General features: G+C 33.4%; 1 protein-coding gene across 14 annotated transcripts in view; it reads left to right on the top strand.

Moving 5' to 3' along the window:
* Nucleotides 1-23,765, top strand: part of Rbfox1 (RNA-binding Fox protein 1) — a 731,414-nt gene that overhangs the window by 532,021 nt on the left and 175,628 nt on the right. For 11 of the 14 annotated variants that reach the window (XM_089634055.1, XM_089634056.1, XM_089634057.1 and 8 more), the window contains one exon: nt 15,296-15,343. The exons of the other annotated variants lie outside the window; for them this stretch is intronic. In XM_089634055.1, the coding sequence (XP_089490181.1) occupies nt 15,341-15,343 (3 nt within the window). In that variant the 5' untranslated portion in view covers nt 15,296-15,340. The remainder of the gene's footprint in view (nt 1-15,295; nt 15,344-23,765) is intronic. 14 annotated transcript variants of the gene reach the window in all.

The following is a 23,765-nucleotide window of genomic DNA, read 5'->3' as shown; positions in this document are numbered from 1 at the left end:
AAAGTAAGTCAGTAAGTAAGCCAAGCGCCTGTTTGAATTTTCAAATTCTCGTCCGCAAAGGCCGCCCTTACAGCAGGCTAGGCTGTCGCGTGTTTCGCGTCGGCCACGTGTTTCGCGCGCCACGTGGGCAGAATAATAATTCGCCTGCGCCGCCCTCGCGGGGGCATCAGGTGAACCTTCTGCCTGGGATTAAACCACCCCGCCCTATGCCGCCTCACGCATATTTCAATTGAGAAGTTGGATACAGCCACGCCCGTCAGAATTTTGATTCACTGAATAGAGTGATTAGTGAAGCGAACACATTATTACATGCTAAAGCTAGTGCGAATACTAAGAATTTAATCTATAAATTACATTATTCCAACACTAGTTATACAATAATGCGTGTATATGAGTAGTCAACACACCCAAATCTCTAGAATCACGACCGTGGCGTTTAAATGTCACAAACAGTAATTAAAATTCAACACATCATGTCTTAAGTTACTTTTAGTAATAATAATATTTGGATGATTTGTATAGCGTCGTTTTCGTGAAAAATCACCTAAACAGTGCTGAACAAAAATATAATATATTTCTACAATGCTCTATCTTATATAAATTTAATAATTTAACTAGACAAACTATTATCTTTACATATAAATGAAATACTTTGTTTTCACAACTTTTAATCAATAATAATCTACATGTTTCAAAGCAAATAATGACTTCTTCGTCAGGATAATGAATATTAACGAATAAAAATAAATATATTTATACGATTGATTAAAAGTGCTGAAAACAAAGTATTTCATATATATATATATAATCAAAATAAAGCCACAAATTAATTTTACAACTATCATCAACTTGGCTAACAGATTGCATCCACCGGTTCGTCCATCACTAATATAAAACTACATGTAGAAAGCATTTGACCAATGAACGTGATCCTTTGTTTCAGAACTCTCTTTATGACGATGATACACATTCTGCTTTATTAAATCAGAAAAAAAATATCTTATACTCACTGTGTTAGTGTAAAAAATTGCGATATTCCAGGCTCAAGACAGTTTTTTTGTTCTCACATTTGTGATTCACAATAGAGGCTTTGATATTATCTAACAACACAATAGGTCAGTTTAGAATAAAATACACGATTAGAACATCTAGTTAAGCAAACATATATTATATTTTGCAATCAAATTCATCAGGTAATACCTACTGCTTCTAATTTTGGTTCGGTTGTTGATATCAGATGTCTATTCATTTCTGTTTTCATTTTATGGGGTTCAAGGAAGGCCCAATGCGTCTTTTCTTGCTAGTGTGGTTTCGAAATGACTCATTTTGACATATTTTAATTGTACGTATGTTACGATCATCATTCGGCTATCCGCGGTAGCACATCAACTGGAAGTTTATTTCGTCTGCTGTGGTCTGACTCACTGCCTATAAATAATCTCTCGTTTTTAAACAAAACAAAAATGTGGAAGTTCATAAGCCCCTCGCAATATTTGAAGCCGATTGGATTAGAATTGATAAGCTGAACCAAACTGTGACACCTATTGTTTTCGAAAATTTGTTGCACATGCAGTATAATGTATATGGATTAGTTGGGTGTGTTCCTCTTTGTTCTACGTTGCGTAAAATGCCGCAGATATTCTAACAATTGCCGTGTTGAGAAATTTCGTGTACCTCGTTAAGATTTCGTGTTTACTGTTTTGTTCGGGTGAATTTGAGTAGTTGATTACGTTACTACTTAATTTGTAACGTTTTATTTAATTTAATTATTTGTTCATTCATAGGGCACTAGTGTCCGGCCCCTTTGAGTTTAGTGCGTTCCAACGCGCGCCGTCCTGTCATATTAAAATGCTATCAACGTCCTATACAAAGACACTGTATTCATATTGATTGACATACATGCAGCTATCAGCCCAGTCTATCGCCAAGAGCGTAGGCCATCCGTCGATTTTAATTAGCTAATATAATCTATGATTATCAATTTACGGTACTCGAGCCATCGAATAATGCAAAACGGAATTTCTGTCCATTAACAATTTATCATTTGTAATTAAGCCACTGTCTTGATTAATAACTTCTGTGTGATTTGAATGTTACAGATTTACGTATAACCTCAACCGTTCTTAAATGATCGGTTTATTTTATTTCATTGAAATTATTGCACGGATTTAATGTCGTGATGTAAGCAGGTACAGAATTCTTGGTCGTCGAGATCTGTTTGGCCTTGTACCGCATAGCTGGATCGGTTGTGAAACCAGTGTATTTTACAGCCAGACTTAACTCGAAATCATCGCACCGAATTTATGTGAGATTCGTAAAAGCATTGTTACTATTGCAATACATACTCAACATCTCGTTTAACTAACCAGCTTTAGTGCCGATCTTTTTAAAGGTAGAATCGACAAACAAGATGACCGCAAAACGTGTTGGATTGCATTCGCTGTGAATTTTACATATTGTTATGTATATTATCTATATTGGTTGTCTTTTGTGTTGTTTAATCGTTTGGCCTTCCCATAAATACCCTTTGCGCACTAACAGGATCACAGATTAACTAAACATTTCTTGTTACCTGGGTTTGTGATATTTCCTAGAATTCAACGGGTGTTAACAAGATACAGTATTTGCCTTTATGATGGGCTCTGCAAGACCGTTCATCAGTGACTCAACAGTGAGAAGAAACAACACCCATAAGTCATGCTGACCTTGTGAATCTTAAATCACGTGTCATAAAGCGATGTTAAATTACAATACAAATTTAAACATGTGTCTGATTCTTGAGAAATTCTTAATTTTTTTCACAGCGAGAATCCTCCAACGCAAGCCAAACACGAATAACTGTGAAACTTTTTCTTGTTCAAAATTTTGTATTAAAGATATATTTTTCCTTTTGCGTTTCGTTGTTGCTTTATTAGCCGTTGAACCGGGCATTGTTATGAGCATGATAATGATAACATTAAATAAGCATTTTCCTTTAACGTTTTGCTTCACGTCACGTTTCCTGTTTTTGACGTGCTTAGAAAACGAATTGGACGAGAGATTCATTGTCGAGTTATTTTCTATGGAATTTAATTTACATACAAACATGTGTGTAAGGATGTGCTACTTTCGATTAAAGTTCTAGTCTCCCCCCCCCCTAGTACGATACTTAAATTTTAAATTTAAATTTGAGGGATATATGTTCGTGAAAGTCTATTGAAAACATATCTGCTATCTTCTATATCTTAGAGTGTATGTGGCGAGCTTTGTTGTTTATTCAAATCTACAGTTTTATTCCTTTCTTAAATTTTGGGCACTTGACTTGAAACAAGAGGAATGACCCACTCCATATTTTCCCATCCCTTAAAGCAGAATTCGCATTTGCACACTTGACGTTCAAAAATTACTATCTATGACTGATTACGAAAAACTGTGTAAAGCCCGGGCAACGCCGGGGGCTTGATCTACATACATAGTTGTTTTATGTTTTGGTTATTAGTAAGTTTTTGATTGATCGAATTGTGTTCGCTGTAGTTTTGTGTATGCTAATTTATTTACAAACTGGTTTCGGTGCAGCCCTAACTTCGTCATTTTATATCTTCACTGATGAAGCACGATTCGAATTATGATATCTTTTAATACGTTCACAAAGTCGCGAATGTTTTATGGGTGAATTCTTTAAATTTAAATTTTACGATCAGTTTGTCAGATTTATGAATAATTATCAAATAAGTGTTTCCTAAATTTTTATACATGTATATGTTTCAGTGAATCATTTATCATCTTGTTTCATCTGGGCATCATAATCAATTGTACATCGCTTGGCATAGATTTCATGTTTGACTCACGGGCGGGGAAACTAATCAATAATTGATTCGACAACGAAGATTACTCGTAGATGTTTTCTAGATGTTTTCAATTTTGTATTTATTATAATTCTGCGTATACATTTGAGAACTGAAACGCGAGCCTCGAATTATGGGAAAAGAACGAAGCAATCTCAAACGGCGTTTCGCACCATTTGATGTTGCTTCGTTCCTTTCCTATAAGTCGAGGCCCGTCTTTCTCAAATGTTCACGTAGCATAAGACGCTAGGAAAGAATCACGAATCTAGAATATCTAAGTACCTATGTGATGACGTGCTACGTTGATTTTTCCCAATTTATTAACAGAGAATTATTTTAATCCCGTTGACTTGCTTCACGGACAGTGATTATTGTGAAATCACCGAAAGAAGATCGATGGCTATCATTAAAACAGTGTTTTTTGACATCATCTGAGTTCCACCTCGTAAATGTGCTAGTTGAAAGCCCGTCTATGGTGACAGGTGAAAATATACGGAAATTAAAATTTTCTCACGTATAAAACATTGAGTAACCTCAATCAAACCTTATTTCGAAATATCGATCAAGTTCTCGCCGCGAATTAAAGGTACCAACAGTCAATGACAAAATTCACAAAACTGGTCAGTCATTTTTTTGGAAATGTGCTTGCGTAAGGCTTAATTCTTCAACAAGTTAGCTTATCTTCGTATTATTTTTTTTCCCACGACCATATACACCAATCTACAGCGCCGTTTTATAAAACTTCACATTAGTGACGATTTTCAATCTATTAACTAATGTATTACACAAAAAGTGTTGTATGTTTTATACAATTTTCATCAAAACATCTTCTTTAGAATTCTATGATTTATTATGCGAATGCCAAAAACATTAGTAAGGATTCTTTTTCAAATCAAATAGGCACCATGGAAAATGGTTCTTCTGAATTGTTTGTGCTTCCACACCAAAATCTATGGATTCAATCAATTTGGAGCAACAATTTTACTTGGAAATATAATAAATTGGAAAAATATATTATCGATAAAGAAACCCAATTTTCCACCCTCAATATAAAAGTAATAATGTTTCTTCATTTTAAAGCTAAAATCTGTTTCGAAGCTGCAGTAAAAACTTCTTGAATTCGGGGTTCAAAGCTATATTTTTTTTTCAGGTAATAATAATTATTATTAACACTTGAAAATTGTTTATATGAATAATTGAATTTAATTCCAAGTTTAATCAATTATTTTGAATGTATTTCTGGGTGACGGCTGTTCAAATTTAATGACTTTTTAATGTGTTTTTATAATTTAAAGTCTAATTAAATAGTCATGAAATAATTGAATGTTGGAGCTTTTAATAAAGTCAATTATGCGGTAACCACGACGAGGGAAAACAAATTGGGAAATATATTTTCCAATACATCTATTTGAATTTCACTTTTGTTACGTAAAAGAATTCAAATATTGGAAATGGATATTAACCCACTTTCCGGCATCCGATCGAGCTGAAACTCAGAAGATAGACTCGTTGTCGATAACAATGCATCCTATAAACTTTTGATGGCGAAAATTCTTTTTAATAATTCTTATAATTTTTGTCTTTGTCACTATTACAAATTAATTGCTTTAATACCCGCTTTTCCCGATCGACATTATCAAACAATCATATTGCTTTTGTCTTGTTTACAATTTATAAAGTTAGAATAAAAATCATTAATAATGTTATTTTGTACCATAGTTTGATGAAAAATATAAATAATGTTATTTATTTATTTATGTCTATTCTTGAATACACGTTTTACAAATTATTACAGTGGTTTATATTGCAGTACAGAGAAAAAAGTACAGAAAAAAGGTATAAAAAATGAAGAACATACGTTGATTTAGGTAAAACTGTGTGTGTGTGATATTATATGTAACGTGAGCACCTCACTAGGAAAACCTGTGCTGAAGTGTTAACGTGTTTGTGATTAAGGGTGACAGGTATTTATGTGTTGTGGTAGAAAGTTATTATTGTTGTTCTATCGGTATTACAATGGAAGATGCTCTGAGGAACTATCGTCATTGATCCCTTCGGCACCGGTGCGTAGTCGGGATACGCGCCAAACGCGCGCCCAACATTTGTACACGGTTGACATTTGTCACATGAGAACGGGTCGCTTCTACGATTCGTTCTTAAGTTCACAGCTCGGCTATGGAACGAACTGCCGGCCTCTGTGTTTCCTCCCTCCTACAACATGGGACTCTTCAAGACCCATTTTCACTCCTTCCTCTCCACAAAAAGACCCTCCACACAGCATCCCCAAAGATGACAATGGCCCTGAGGGAAATTATTTTCTTCAGGGCCTCCTGTGTGGAGTTAATATAATTTTTTTTTTTTTTTCATAGACATATTGAAACATGAAAACACACTTTTATATGTGAGTGTATGTATTTGTGGATAATTCTTGAAGAACGTGTATAATATTTAATTTACTTATTATATTTTGGTTATGTTTGTTTTGGAATTATAATCTTTTGAATAAAGTGAATATCTTGATTTTTTATCCAGGCTACGATATTATATATATATTTGTGCCATAGTTTGATGAAAAATATAAATAATGTTATTTTGTGCCATAGTTTGATGAAAAATATAAATAACTTAACGGTCGCGACGCTTACGGTATAGGACTATATATGCTTGAATGTGACGGTGTTCTAATACATGGGATATCAAAGGTTAAATGTTTTCCCATTCGTATTTTTGTATGTGATATCATAAAACCCTTCTTATGGGAATGCTTATCCATTAGTTTAATGTGGATACATATAGAGATAGATAAAAATACAGCCTTCTTTTCGCGTCCCATTTCTGATGATTATCTGAAAAAAATATTTTCAGCCTCTGAACATTTGCCAGGAATCCCAAGTATTCTTATTATGAAAACCTGTGTTTTACCGTCAATTAAGTATGTGATAAAATAATAATATCAAAGCTATATTTTTTTACACTTCAAAATTATATTTGATGTGATGCTTTTTGGAATTTTGTATATTATAAATTGAGTTTTCTTTAAATTAGCAGCATGTTTTGATAAGTCGTCAATCTTCCTCCAAAGTAACAAATCTCTACTAAATTATATTGTTTTTCATCTCGCTTGGAAGACTTTCTTGCGATTCCCAAAAGATAAATCAGTTCACTTTTTACCTCAGTTAATGACCTCGTAATAATCTTCTATGCAAATTATATCTGTTTCGCCATTTTTTTTGCTAATCAACGGATAGTTTATCAACCGAATGCAAAAAGTATCGGCAAACTGTAAAATGAACAATATTATTATTTGTTATTCGTATTCAAAAATATAATGGCGTTTATGAGCCATAATCATTGTTTTCATGTCAACTTTTCAGATAAATATTTGACCTGTTTATCAGTAATTGACTGTTCGTATCTCACTGACTGAGACTATATTTCTTGATGAAGAAGACGTTAAAACATTATTATTATGGTAAACAAGTTAATACTCGTTATTTTTACATTGATTTCTCGTACAATGAACCATTCGTGATCACTTTACAACATAGTATTGTACCTGTAGTTAATTCAACGGAAGTGTATTCGCGAAGAGATTTAACTGTTCTTGAGAAAGAAGAGATTACCATCGGTTTGCCAAACACTTTTCGTGAGATGTGGTTAGCTGGGGTAGGATGGGTACTAAGAAAACCCGTTTTGGGTTTGGAAATAAATGGAATTTATCTTAACAAAATATTTTTTTAGAATTGAGCAATAACTTTACATAGGAACTGATAATTTATTCGTAGTCGAATTCCATTGTAATATTTATTATGATTAAATTTTTTTTTAGTTCACTATACTAATTATTGTAGGTATCCTTTCTGGAACACAAAATTTTTAGTGAAATATTTTGTATTGATTTTGTCTTCATAATTTTACCATTTTTTATCAATAATAAAATAAGCAAACCTAAATGTTCATTTCATTTTCATAATAATTCATATGATATGATAACACTGTCACTGAATTGTGTCAATAACATCAAATAAATATTGTTTTATACAAAATAATCACTTTATCGATTTAAAACAATAATTTTTCAGGTTCAATGATCTAAGTTGTCACTTTGACCGCATCGCATTTCCTATCGAATCTCCCCATAGCGATAAAGTGTAATCACCAGGTTTACAGAAGTAAGAGTAACATAGACGCTGACAGCAGGGAACGAGAAGCGGTGTTATTCTCGCGCAAAGGGTCTCGCAAAGTTCCGGTCCACCGCGCCCCCGGTAAACCATACCTCGTTATTTCTGCGCTCCCGGCATGCAACTTTGCAAGTTAAAATTGATTTTGCGTCCTCAGCAACTTCTGTTGAAATATTTATTGGTAGACCGGAAGATAATGTTATATTAATTCCGATACATATTTAAATTTAATGTATTTTGTTATCTATATAAATAAAAATGTAAATGTTAGTTTGTTCAAAATCTTAAATCTCAGAAAGTTCTTCACCAATTACTTTGAGATTTTGTCACAACGTTGCATTCGAATACATGTGTGTTTTTATTTACCTATCAGCTATCTTATATAGATGTCATCTGTGACACTTACAAACATGCTTTTCGAAAAACAGCGCCATCTGTTGTATGATGTTGTAAATGCAACACGCGCTATTTTTTCTATATCTGCACAGACAAACTGAGCCACATCAACGCGTGCCTTGGTACAGCTAGTTAATAAATAATAAAAAAAATACCATGTGAGTTACCCACAACAATGTTTACGCTATGGGTAATTTAAATTAGAAAGTATGAATGTCTTTTTCTCTAGTGTAAAAACCCAAAGTATCTACTGCTTGGCCAGAAGTTAAGAATTACGTACAAGATTACACATTGTCATTTATGATTCTACCGCTAAGAGATCCGTTTATACCTCTCTCTCTCTATATTAACTGCATACTATACGTTATTTGCAAAAAAAGCGAGATGGATTACCACCGTCGATATTTTTTGTTAATGAATACATCAGAGCTTTTAGCCGGATTTCTAAGTAGGCACAATTTTAATGACAAGGATTACCCAGGAATGGTGTATTTTCCTATTCTGTTTACCAATTTTCTTGTCCTATGAATATTCTGGTAACCGGACAACTAAACACGATGACAATTCAACACACCTTTAAAAATTGTCATAAAAATAATAAAACCAAAACTAGGCTAAATAAGTTTCGCAGGTTTGGTTAGGTTAGTTATTTTGATAGCTTTTGATGACTTTAAATAACTTTTTAAGGGGTTGATTTTTTTTAGTTCCTGAATAAAATCTAAGTTTTATTCCGGTAAAATTAAATAAGTATAAATTCAAATCCTAGATATATAAATACTATTACGCTTCCTAACGTGCATTTATTTGCGACCGGTCACCGATGTAATGCAAATAATATTATATACGACGTTTCTCTCTACAAATATAATCTACGATAATCACTCGTAATTAACCTTTGTAGCGCGCCGGATATTATTTTGATTAGTGGTTTAAAACGTAACAATTTTTTTAAAACATTTTTTCTATTGAAAAATACTAACGATCTTTATACACACGTTAGTTTGTTCCTTGATACACAAATCTGTAATTATTTATGGATTTGGGTGTATGATTTATTACCGAAATAAATTCGTTATTCAATGTTTACATCATCATCACTGCGACGGCATTTGACCCTAATTGAATTAAAAGCAACAGTAAGTTTAAACTAATTTTTGTTTATTTGTAATCCTTTAATCAAACAGACAGATCGTTATCTTACAGTGGCATTGATTAAATAGCCCATAGAACTGTAATCTGTACCGATTTGAAAGAAAATTAATATCGCCAATTTACAAAAGACACGGAGAAAAATGAGTATTGCTAATTTGGTGAACGGATAACTTACTCATCAAAATGACTATTCAACACACCTATAAAAAGTGTTATAAAGTTATGAAAAGTGATAAAACAAAAACTAGGTTATACACGACTCCGGTTCCTGGGAAGGATGATTCTATATGTAACTATTTAACCTAGTTTTTGTTTTATCACTTTTCATAACTTTTTAGCACTTTTAATAGGTGTGTTGAATTGTCATTTTGAGGAGTTATTATGGAACCTGCTAATTTAATGATAATTCTGTTAAAAGCGTGATTGCAGGCCGTTTCCTGATAAACTTTTTGTACGTTGCTAATATATCGGAACACGCGTTCATGCACCATGCAACATTTAATAATCATATTTGGTTGATCACCCCAAGGGCGCTGCCTTGATAGTATATGATGGCGAAATGCGAAAATTATTAGAATTTTTATGAACTCGTGTTGCAAATCGGTTTTTAACAGGATTACGAATAATTTTGAAGAGATATTTAATAAATTAGCAACATTCAATATTAGTAATTTTGCTATGTTTTAGCGCCAGAGAGTCCTAACCTAAGTCCTAGAGTTTCTTATAAAAAGTGATAGTTATAAGATATTATCATTTCGAATGGCAATTTACTGTTAATTTAGTATTTTATATTATACTGATGAAGGAAGGGCACCTCCGAGACCGGTAAAGCAATGTATTAAAATAAAGTGGTTTCAATAAAATTATGTTTATATTTGGTTACTTTTAATATTTTTCTATGCCCTTATTATTCCTTTCATGTATCCCGTTAAAATCTTTGTGGAAATAACAAGTTTTCCAAGAAAACCCGAAGGTATTGTGCGAGTTTCATAAACTTTCAATTGAAACTAGTAACAAAGTTAATAAGTGCATTAAGGCTGCATAGAGCAAGCTCGTTCTTTACGGGGCATTGTGTGCATTACTTCCAAGTAATAAATAAAATTCTATTATGGATTCGTTCATATTAATTTTGTGAGGTAGAAATATTTCTCGGAGTTGATCTCGCTTATACGAACACTGCTGCTGAAATATTTTAATAAAATATGAATGCTGGGAATACGTGTATAAACGGCTTGAATACACGTGTTATAATAATACGTGTATATATATTATGCACGATACCTACGTGTCTTACTAGGGATTAGGAATCTTAAATTATACTGAAAAAGCTTTAAGAGGAAGCTACAAGCCAAAAATGTGTATATTCTTGGTATACCTTATATTGTAGGTAATAGGCATTAAAACTGGTTGTTATTTATTTTGTAAATAATTTTATAAGAAAGCAAAAAAGTTAATCAAGTGAAACTGTCACAGATAATCTTAGCCATAATACTGTATTTTTTTTAAAGTTGTTTCCTTTAAGCGTTCATACATTTCTGTTGAAAAAAAATTTTTTTTAGTAGTATACATTTATATTTTTTTATTGAGTAATTTATTTTTTATTTGTATTTTTCTCAAGCGAAACGCTAGGAAAACTTTCAATTTATCTAAAGCATATTTTTTGATATTCCTAATGTACCCCAATTCGTTATAAAGATGAATCAAAATAGTGATTTGGCATTAAGCTTCGCCTTAAACATGTATGTAGGAATGTATTGAATCAATTGCATAAAGAATACAAATCTGATCCGGTATTATTACATTTGAATCCTTTGTGAAAATTTAAAAAAGTATGATTCAATATGGAAGCTTGTATTTTTTTTACAGTTAAATGCATATTTCAAAGCTCCATAGCTAATGATGGAAATGACTTGTCAAGCTGAAAAGAGTTGCGTCGACCTATGAATTCTAGACAGAAACATACGTAAACATTTCACTCACCGATTTTCTGATCATTTAGGATAGCAGACAGAAAATAACGCTGCCGGAACTCGTCGTTGAAGAGATTTAGTAGCCCATGCAAATATTTTCAGATAATTATTTAAGATATAATTTAATATGATATCTGCTAACAGTATTATAAATTTGGATAACCATTTGACCATGTCTTGTTCTCATTTAATGTCGAACATGTTCTGGTTAATGTTATGAACGCTGTCAATAATCCCCTGTCCGGCCTGTTCAAGCCGTCTCATGTAATGCGTTTGAACAGGGATCTGCTTAAAACCTTTCCCGGAACCGGTAAAAGCCAATGAGCCCCAACTAAGTCGCTGCCGTCGAACTGTCTTTGTAGAACAATGTGCACTAGGGTGGGCCGTCCGACTTTTCCCTTCGAATTTTTATACGTCAGGGTTCGCGACCTCCTTTTAATCACCTCTACGTGCCCCCCAGCCTTTTAATGTGTTAAATGGTGTGCACTTCTTATAAATATCAGACTTTGCACAAGCGTACTTTTCTTCCATGGTTGAGATAAAAACGAAATTTACAAAACAAACTAAAATTGGAAAATAACCTCACACTCACACTGTGTCTCGAACACATGCCGAGGTTCGATAAACCAATTGAAGAAAAAGAAGCGCATTAACTTTCATTACTTCGGTACAATTTTTATTTCTGTTACTGACCTACTTCTATAGAATTATACCCATTGTTTGCTTGTTATAATAAAGTTTAAAAACCATGTTTTTTTAATTTTACTCATTGCTTTGTCGCATCCCCAAGGGTTGCACCGCGACCCCCACTTTGAAAACCACTGAAATAATTTATGATTAGATCTCAAAAGTTTTCAACATTGATCTCTTTTTGTTTGACTATCCCAAGTTTGAAATTATTATTACAGCGAAAACTCTATTTATATCATAAATTACATCCTAAACCAGTACATAGTTTAAATGTTTTTTTGTCTATTTGAAAACCTACAGAACGCACTATGCGAAAAATTCTTTTTTTTCTCTTCTTTTTTTCTATTAATTTTTCTCAACAATTGTTTGTAAATTTTATTTTATTTTTATTTGCTTAACCCTTAAATGCATGATTTATTAATTTTTCTGGAAAAAAAAATATTTTGTAGATATTTACATGCATATGCAAGGAAATATAAAGAATTTTATTTTTTTGTAATTTTTTAATGATATTTGATTAAAAAAAAATTGTTGCAGGTTTACAACACCATGTATTTAATAAAAATTAATATGAACAATTTACTTATGAAAAAAAAATAAAAAACCTAAAAAAATTTCTCAAAACTAATAAGTGTACCGGAAAAATACGAGTTATTACATATAAGTATTGTATTATTGTATCTACTTACCTAAGAAAATCAAAATAATAACAGCAAAACAAAACTGTAATTCTAACCTCCAACCAATTTTCGAGAATCTTCACTTTGTTAACCTTTCCCTTACTGTGCTAAAAAAATACACGCGTTACGGTGCTGTGTAGTCAATACACATCTCAAAATAAGCGATTTAATATCGGAAAAATATGAATATTCATAGCTAATCGATTATGTTTATTATATTTTATATCAAAAGTGATAATAATTGTAATTTAATTGCTGAAAACATGAAAAAACCATCGGCAGATGCTAAAGAAACGTGCGAGGGGTCCACATCTAACGACGGTTCGCGGCCAACTGCGGCCAACTGACTAGCGAGTAGCGGCGCAGCTGGCAGCTGGCACAAACACAGCTGTGCGGTCGTAGGTATCGATGGTCTAAATCAAAAACTACAACTGCAGAAGTGTGGATGTCTCATGTTACCGCATAGCAAATTAAAGCAGGACATCAGTAGCGTATCATTTCCTCGCACACTCTTCGCGTATTTAGTATCACACGGTTGATTGTATTGGTGTATTTGTTCCCGATTTTTAACAAAAAACTCTGATTTTTAGTTGAATTTGAAAACTATGTAATATATTATTTTTTAATTCAGTGCATAAATGTATAACGGAGGAATACCTAAAATCTGAACCCAGAATTTATTATATTTATAGAGTTATTAAAGTTATTAGAAGCAATGTGTAGTAAATACACATCACAGATGAGGAAAGGTTAAAGAAAAAGTGACATTTGACAAAAAATTTTGAAAAAAAGGTGATGCCACTCGATAAAATATATTACCGTGAACTTGATAATTCGGCATAAAACGGCATGCATTAAGTATACACCAAAGAGTTAAAGGTGGTTTGAACGGTATGTTGCAGTTTTGCAACAGTATGCATTTAAGGGTTAAAATAATAATTTGTTAAAATAGTAATTAATTACGTTTCTCCACTTTTTTAACACGAGCGTTTGCTCATAAAAAAGGTGTTTTACGATTCTGTTTCCGAAATTTAAAAAAAAAACAATAAAATTCTAATATACATAAATTGTAATTGTACATCCAATAAAGAAATTTAAAAAAAATCAATAGATTTTTTTTAAGATTTGGGCAAATTATTGGAATTATTTTGCGAGAAATTATTGAATTTTGAAATTTTTCTGCACAATATTTAAGCTTCGGAAGTTTTGATGTCTCGATTGTTACAAACAAGTTTTCACCGTGTTTTTTTCATAATCTTTAATAGTCTTCTGCTATCAAAAGTCACCCTTGCAAAAATGCATCCTAATGTATGTACCGAACAAATATATGATAAACATTTCTGTTTTATCTGTAAATAATTATTGAACTTGGTAGGTAGTAAAACAAAATAAAATTGATGATTTTGAAAACTATGATCCCTGGTGGCCAAAAGCAACATAAAATATATAATTTAAATACTTTGAATGTTCGATTGGGCAACTTTTAAATTAAGAAGAGAAGTTTTGACGGCCCACCCTAGTTAACTTGTACACGCCTTTTATTGGATGTCACGTCTATTCTGCGATTTTGCGTTGTTGCCAAATCTGTTTCAAATCGCCGGCCATCATTACGGTTCGGCCGTTCCATTCTGCTTTTGATTAATGTCAGGAACGACCATCAGTCATTTCGATGCCACAATTATGGGATAATTAGTAAAATGGTCATGTTCCGATCGGATATATTATAAGTTGCCAGGGTCTGTTTCCTGATTCCGAAATGAATATAGTTATTTGGTATTCCGTGCGGCAGGACGCACTCCTCGCCCACACTTCCGTTGTCTGTACAGAACCCGCAGTTAGGCACCAAGGCGTGCCGATTTCCAACCATTGTCGAAGAGAAATGAATGATGAGTAGGTACGTCACACAGTCCACCTATAATTTTTGACGATGACAAAGCGGTGGTCGTGAAATATAATATCATTTCCAACAAACGTGCCATTAAGAGGAACAAGCATTTCCTGCGCTAACCCAATCAAACGCAAATACACGTGATTTACTACACAATTGACGTTATTGATCCACATAATGTTTTATAGTACATTATATATACACTCAAAAAAAAACACACACACTGTACAATACATGCATACTTAAGTAATGAAAATTTAGAATTAACAATGGAATCCGCTCATTTATGATCTTCTATAAACTTATTGCCATAATTAATAACCTTTAAACTTTGGATTTTTGTTATTCTGGCTTTTTCCTGATGTGTCCTTCATTCCTATCGTATCCCGTTCCTAGATCCTCTTTACTATTTTCTTCCTTCATCTTATCAAGCTTAAACACCTCTAGCATCCCACATCTGGACCCTTTTATCTCGCTGTATGATTAATTTGTATTATTATTCTTGTTTATCTAGGGGCGGGGGTTACGGGTAGATGATATTCTGAAACAGCAGGAATTTATGGTGAGTTAGAATAAAACAAACAGCACTTAATGAATGTGCACCTGTGTTATCTTACAGCTTCCCCCAGCATGATGGTTATGGTCTATGATCTGTTAAGTTTCACGTCTATTTAATTTGCATTGTTCCTTCACTAGCTGTGAGAAATCTTCTCTTTGACTTGACTCTGGTGAACCTTATTGACAGGTTTAGAAAACGCTTCAGCACGTAACGCTTGCTCTAACGATGTTATTTTTTGTTCCTCAAATTCTCTTCTTTCAAACTTGTTCTCAGATGTCATTTGACTAAATTAATCAACACTTTCACATTCATACTTTGATATTTCGTGTTGTATTGTGTTTTATAGTTTGTTGATGTTTTATATTCCTAATTGCTTAAAGTGTGTTGCATGCCTCTTGTTGTATGTTTGAAATAATAACTGTTTTTTTAAATAATTTAATTGTGTTACTGTTAATTGAATTTTGTTATTGTTTATTTTAACTAGTAATGTTTGCACGTTTTCATGTATTCGAATATTTGTTCTGTTTTAAAATTGAGGATTGTAATAATGGTTTTGTATTCAATTATTTACATGGTGATTTGTTTCGTTAGAATTCAAAACATATTTATGTTTTTCTTCAAATTAATTTAGTTCATTATAAGCTTGTGCACATATACCTACAATATTTTAAACATACAATTTTTTAGTATACTTAGGCAGGCATCTATTGTAATTTAAATAAAGATAATACTTTGGTTAAGAATCTAAAGCAGTATTCCGAAGAAATATGTTTTGTTGACAGGAAAAACGTGAATCTACGTTTCGGTCTTATCGATTTTAATGGGAAGCAGCCTGGAAATATTTTTTTGGTTAATTATTTACGTGACCGTGGCAGAGTTAGAGATGTCGCAACTCCAAAGTTTTCCATTAAAAAACACAGATTTTATTAATATTACAGGCAGAAGTTACCTTCTTGAAACTCGAGATGATATCGACCGGTAAATAAGTGTCCTAGAGAGGCTGGCTCCTGTGTCACGTACATACGTCCTTAAGTCTTCTTTTGAATTGGCAGGACTAGGGCAGCAGATAGTCACTGAGAATGTCAGACACGTGGAAGTAATGCCAATCTCAGAGACAGTCGTGAGCTCATGGACAGTTGAATAGAATGCCATACATAGTATCGACTATTCGATTCTTGTGCCTGAAATATTTCTATGAAATTCTTCCGCTCTTGACAATATTTCCAAGTAGAATTGGTCCTTGTTCAGTTCTTCAATAGTCCCAACTCCCAACTAAATAGATATATTTTGATGATCGCTCTTACAGATCGGAACTTTTTAAATGAAAGTACATAACAATGCGTAACAATTTATTGTAACCTATTTTTTAATAATATTGCCATCTAGGGAGATGATATAGGATCCAATTTTGATAGAATCAAAAAACACGAAAGTTGACGAATCATTACGTAGACAAGTTTTTCAGCACAAGACATAAAAACAATTATTTTCATCCTGCAAATTTCAATTGCTAGGCACGCATTTGGCAATGGCCTTTATCATTTGGGGACCGGTGCTGAAGAGATACATTTATCTCTTTTGAGATATTGGCTTCTTCGGAAAATCTTTCGTTGAAATACCAGCAGTACAGACATATCTTTATAAATATAGCACTTTGTACAGGAACACATTATTTTTATAATTTTAAGACTATGTTTTACAATTTTTTGTCTTACATAAAATAAAAGCCTCGGAATGGATTTAATTTTTTTATTAGATGTCTAGTCAAATTTTGTGCAAGTTAAATATTTGTTCGAAATATCCACAAAAACCTTTAGTTTTTGGTCATAGAGTGGATAGAATTTAATAATGCATAATTTGTTTTAGGATGGTCTCCAGCTTTCTTTATATTATTGAACGAATCCGAGCATCAAAAGGATATTGAAAATTTTTTATCGGGGAACATGAGTCTGATAAAAGGACGCTTTAACCATAGACCAACTAGTACATCCTTGCCATCTACATGAGCGGTTTTTTTTTACTAACACGATGCGACTTTTCTTTTTTTGCTTTGATTAAAATTTGTGACACAAAATGTCATCCAAAATGTTTTAAATACCTATTTTATGTTTTTTGTGAATGAATGAATGCAAATCTTGGATGTGTAAATTATCCTTCTTCAGATATCCAATCGAACTGAAACTCGGCATGTAGACTCTTTATTGATGACAATGCATCATATCAACTTTAGGTGGCAATCTTTTTTTTCCCATACTAAAATATTTTCCGTAGAAGAATATTTATTTTCCCTTGCCAACAATTAAAGTTTTTTTTTTACCTAAAAACTGCCTTAAAAAGTTGGAACTTCGGAAAAAGTTATTTATCTTTTCTACTTCTAAAATCATGTAGAATCACCCCCCGAAATTAGTGCACTTTACCCCCGGACACTCTGTATACGCACTTATCAGTAATTAGATGACATTACAGTAGTTAATATATGAAATAAAAGTCGGTCCTATCCAATCGGGATTTGGCGGAGTTGTTAGCGCGGTTGACTCCAGTTCCCTTTTAGTCAAACCAAAAAAAAATTCTTAGTAATTGGCTACTATCGACATGGCGCAACTAAGTCGAAAATGGAAAATTGATATATTATAGTAAAAAATATTTTAATGGTTCACTTTAAACAAAAAGCCAAATTCGTAAACATTGACATTTCTTACTACGTTTGTTACCTAGCATTGATTCATACTAATAATAATGTGTAACTTTACAGCAACGGGGTAACATGACTTTTCTTTCGATGTTCGCGAAGTCGCAGAACAAAAAGTTTTAGCTATTATTATATAAGTCCAAAAAGTTGTTTTTCACTGTTTCTAACTTTCAACCGACTAGAGATTAACTTCTCTTTCAGAAAAAAATGTACCTAATACATTTTTTTACAATTAAATCTTCATTGTTCGACGTTATCACGGTAGATAGTACCTAAACTCAACATATCTTTTTAAAAAGTAGTTTTGTACAAAAATAATAATTAAACTAATAATTGAATAATTTGCATAGCGCCGTTTTTGTGAGATATCATCTCAAGGACACTGTTCAGTTTATTAGGAGTTCTTAGGCTCTTATCTAATTTAATTATTTAAAAACAGATTCAGAAAAACTTACTTACCTGGCAGGTCACTTCAGATAAACACAATTGTATTAAAAAGTTTACCACTTTGCACGTAGAGGACACTATCGTAAAAACACTGGACATTTATTTACAATTTGACCCTCCATTACTATTATTATTAAATTTATTAGAAGATTAGTGGAAAAAGTAGAGTTGATATTTATTAAAAACATAATTTTAGCAAGTTGAAGGTAGCGCGATATGTTTTAACTATAGAGCAATTATTAGCCTAAAAAGGCTAATAACATGATCACCTCCACTGTGGTTTTCCGACCATGCCGTTATTATGCTACGTATACATACGTGAGCCGAACGGAACCTCAACATATGAGAATGAAACGAAGAAACCCCAAACAGCTCGAAACGACCGACGCTTGCAGTTGCTCCGTTCCTTTCCCGTAATTTGTAACTCGGTTCACAAATGTATACGCACCATAACATGATCATCGCTTGCCTCTTACATATTCGACAAAGTTTGCTAAATAAAAATAGGATATTACTAAAATATCACTATACGAGTGTTTTCTCTCAGGCCTGAGTATCCTTTAGTAGTCATGCAACAAAAAGTTGTGTGATAATCTTTTCCACAAAAACCACAGGTGATATAATTCCCATTGCATGTTTCGTTCATCCGTGTCTCAGTTGAAAAGGATAAATTATTTTACTCAGCCAAATGAACGTAAAAATGTTGTAGATGAGCGCGCCCATCTACTTGGATGTCCAATGCGATTCATACTGTAATGGCACATATACAGCGAACCGAGCTACGAATTACGGGAAAGGAACGAAGCAACTGCAAGCGGCGTTTCGCGCCATTTGCTGTTGCTTTGTTCCTTTCCCATAAGCTGAGTTTCAGTTCAGCAATTCGGCTCGCGTATGTATACGTAGCTATTGTCCGGAATAATTATTTTCAGGGTGAGAATACTGAGAATCACGAGAAGCTTCTGTTCCATTAACAATAAAATTGGGTTAATATACTCTGTTACATCCTGTCAAAAAAACGCGAGGAATTCGGCTGGAAATTTCGGCCGAAGCGACGCGGCTAATTACTTCACTTTTTGTTTTGTTATTCGTTTACAATGCACGTGAAATATCGGCGTTGTTTTCCACAGACATTTAGCCGGCCATTGGGCTAGGACCGAGAGTAGCACGGTCCCTTTGATCGGCGAGAACACCTGCTGACTTCGTGAATATAGAATTTGAACAAGGTAATACTTTCACTGCTCGAAGGCACATAAACAACACGCATATCTTTCAAGTTATGCGATGGTGTAATCGGTTCGCTACGTAAATTATTTACAATGTAGGAAAATAGTGTCCATGTGAATTAAGTAATTAATTAGATATTATTATTATAAGAGGTTTTATACTTACACTTCAATGCACTTAAATTTTCAATCTTTATGGGGGTAATAATAATCGATGCTTCATTCCTTTTCACATTAAATTATTTTTTGTTAAAGACAAAAGGATTGTTTTAAAATGATTTAATAACTTTAGGTTCGGAAGAGAAATTAATATTATATTAAGATGTATTGTGTTAGCCATAAACAAACATTTTATTAGCCTGAAATGACTATTTTATTGAATACAAAGCGTGCCTAACCATTGTCCATCTGCGCATATAGGACTAACTAGAGAATCATACAAATATTGAAACAGTTCAAGGACTGTAAACAAAAATGTCAAAGGCTTCAAGTTCTGTCAAGTAATAATGTAATGTAGGTATTAAAACAACTATCAAACCTACCGCCAACGGCAGTTCTCTGAAATATATCTGTGGTGTTTTGGAAAAGGGAGACGAGTCAATAATAGTCAATTTTACAGGGGAGCCAATTTTGTATTCTCGATTTTTTGCCAGATCTGAGAATTGTAATTAGGAATATATTTTTATGCAATAATTAATGAAAATATTTATTCTACAGAAGAGTATTTGAAAATTTGGAAAAAACCTATTTTTAACAATTTTACGTGACTCATCCCTCTTTTCCGTGTCACGTTTGGACCTAATTTTGAATAAATCATGAGTTATGTCTTAAATGTTTCTTATTTTTTTCTGTTATTTTTCAACTTAATAAAGGAAAAATCATTTACTTATTTGAGAAGGATGCATTTAAAATCATTGGCACAGAAATTTGTATTGGAATAATTTTATTTAGTTAAAAAACGACATTTTTAACATAAATTAACAATGATATTGCAAAGTAAAAAAAAAGTATCCTGTTATAATGACATGTAATACTCATCCAATATAAACAAAACATACAACAGATTTCTAATTGGTATAATTTGGGGGACTCATTCACCGGCATCTTCATATCCGTCTGGATCAACATTCGGAACGTTGCCAGCATCTGGTAATTTTTTATAAAAATCATGGCAATCAGGATCCACTAAATGAAAAACACTTAGTATGTCCTTTTTCTTTTCCTTGCTTATTGGAATAAGACCACTGTAGCATTTTCCAGGGCTCAAAATGGTGGTTGCATTACCCCTATGTTTAAAAGAAATAGTTTTAAATGGGTATTCAATATGCAAAGTCCTTTTAAAATGTATAGTTCCTGGGGTTGTGTTTTTATACATGAACCATTTTATATCGTGGAATAAAAATCGATTACCTTCATCATCAGTTTGTTTCAGCTGCAATGAACGCTTGCTCAGCAAAGTTTAAAAAAATTTCATGTGTCATGATTTATTCTGTAAATGCTTTCTTTTTTCCAGCAGCTCTTACAAGATTGTACCAATCTCTTGGTAAATGAATATTCATGTCGGTTGCTTTTTTTTTCTTCTCAATTATAGCATGAATGGAATCACATTCCATGTGGGCATGAGTGTGGCCTGGGACTAAAAATTTATGATGTATGATTATGTTTGGTCTTGCTTGAAGAGCACATAAAAACATTGCAACAACATGGCTGTTTTTATTTTGCCCACCACAGGTATCTGAATAAAATGTTAATTCATTTATTTGAGGTGGAATCGCAAGAATGAAATCATACAAACATGACGCTATTTGATTAGCCCCTCGACCACCTTCACATTCATGCCACATGTAACACGTTGTTTCATTTGAGAAGCAGTCGTAAATGGTTAAATTAAACGTCCACAAGGAACGTTTATAAAAGGCAATGTTTGAACGTAGCAGGGGAGTTGGGAGGCACTGCTGCAAATCAAAGCAATAGGTCCTTCTGCTCTCTGACGACTCTTCTTTATTTTTTGCCTTGGCAGAATATGCATAATCTGCTTCCTGCTTGTGGGCTTCGTATTTGGCCTTCAGTACTGATAAATCAGGTTCCTGTACAAGTTTCATCTAAATCGAATACGAATCGCATGTACTGCATGTATCCAGAGAAGGTTTTTTAAATGATAAGCCCATTGTACGAAACACATTTGAGAACATTGATCAGGAAACCGGATCCTCTACTTTTTCCCTATACATAAAATACATTTTGGTTAAAGTGAGTCCAATGGGCAAATACTTCTTAGAGGTATCCCTTCTAAAGTAATGTGACTCGTAGGCAGGATACTCTCTTATGTGATTTTTTATTTGATGAATGCGGTCATCCGATATCTTAGTAGAAGGCACACTGCTTCCCCGTTTGTCAGAAACCGGGAGCCCAGAAACAGATTTACATCTCTTTTTAATGACGGTACATATGAATTTGTTTGTTTCACAAAAAATCTTTTTAAAGCAACCTTTGCACATTTCGATAATGGCCCCCTTAACTCGTATATGATATTTATGATTAATTTCCCTCTTCTTCGGTGGTACATTTCTAACCCGCATAGTTTTCTTAGGCTCATCGGTGATGAGGGATGAGATAAACGTCATTCTTTTGTCGAAGGTTCCTAGTGCCCAGTTAAATAATATACTTTGATATTCAAAAGACACTTTATCCGTGCATTTTTTACGGCAAGCACTTAAGCGTTCCGTTTCTTGACCCTTGACCAATTTCCCAGTTTTAGATTTGTATTTTAGACCTCGATTACGTTTTTCTTTAATCTCTTTCCTTAATAAATAAAGAGATTTTCCTCGGTTTCCAGGGTGCGTGTCTTCAGTTTCAGTAGTTGCTTCACCAAGGAGTGCATTGTTGAAGGGACTGGGTCCATCGTAGCTGGAATTACTGGAACTGGGGGGTTTATAGCTTTCATCCATATCACTGTTGCTAAAATCACTTGAATAATCTGGAACTATCGTCTGTAAGTCTTGGAGAGGATAACTGGAAGACGGACCTATAAAATAAAATCAGTATTTATAATATATACAGCTTTATATACTATAGCTTTAAGAAATACACGGCATGACCAAGTGAATCAGATACTTGAGTCAGGCCATGTCAAGAGTCAGAATAATAGAAGAGCATGTATGAGACATTGTATGAATGTGAACGAGGCAAGGAATGTGTGCCTGAAATTTAATAGGATTTCATAAATTAGTCAATAATTTAGTGAGATGAATCTAATACAAACATAATACCACAACAGAACATGAAGAAATAATATAAAAGATCTTACCATGCGATGAATTTGCATTAGAAAGCGCTATTATTGACCTCGTTCGCTTACTAAACATCTTTAAAACTCCTCAAAACACACGGCACCAAATATAAATATATAATAAACAACAGAAAATGATAATACGACCGAAAGAATGATTCAAATCGCCAAGCAAACTGTGAAACAACAACTGTCAAACGTAACAAGCCGCGGCGTCATGTAACCATAAAGCACAGAATGAACCACAGATAACACAGAAAACAGCGATTATTAAAGTTAACTCTGTTTTCCGTGTCAATATTTAAAAATATATGTTTCGTTATACAGAGACAACTTGAGTTATCTCCAAGTGCGTGTTAATTTATTTAAAATATGACTCGTCTCTGTATGACAACGGCTAATAACTCGGAAACTAATTTTTTGAGCGGACTCATCTTTCTTTTCCGTGTAGAGAAAAAAATTAGGATTCTTCTGGCATATTTAACTCCATTTCGCAATTTTACTGACTCATCTCCCTTTTCCATAACACCACAGATATGTGTGCATCATTTCGGGGTGAATTTATACACCCTGCAAGCTCACGTTTGACGTGTGGTCGATTGTGAGAGGTTTAGCGGGTAACAAACGAGATGATTGTGGGTCAAACCGGAGGCTCTCGCTCCTGCTTTGATCTCCGCTCCGGTCTCCGATCCTCGCCGCTTTGATCTCCGCTCCGGACGCCTTTGAACGCTTTGAAGAAGTAACGAATGGCACTTGGAACCGCACCGTTTGCCCGTT

Source organism: Hesperophylax consimilis, chromosome 8 (genome assembly GCF_061612785.1).
Source record: "Hesperophylax consimilis isolate HC1 chromosome 8, BYU_Hcon_1.0, whole genome shotgun sequence".
NCBI classification, from domain to species: Eukaryota; Metazoa; Arthropoda; class Insecta; order Trichoptera; family Limnephilidae; genus Hesperophylax; species Hesperophylax consimilis.
This window is presented reverse-complemented; position numbering and strand designations above follow the sequence as displayed.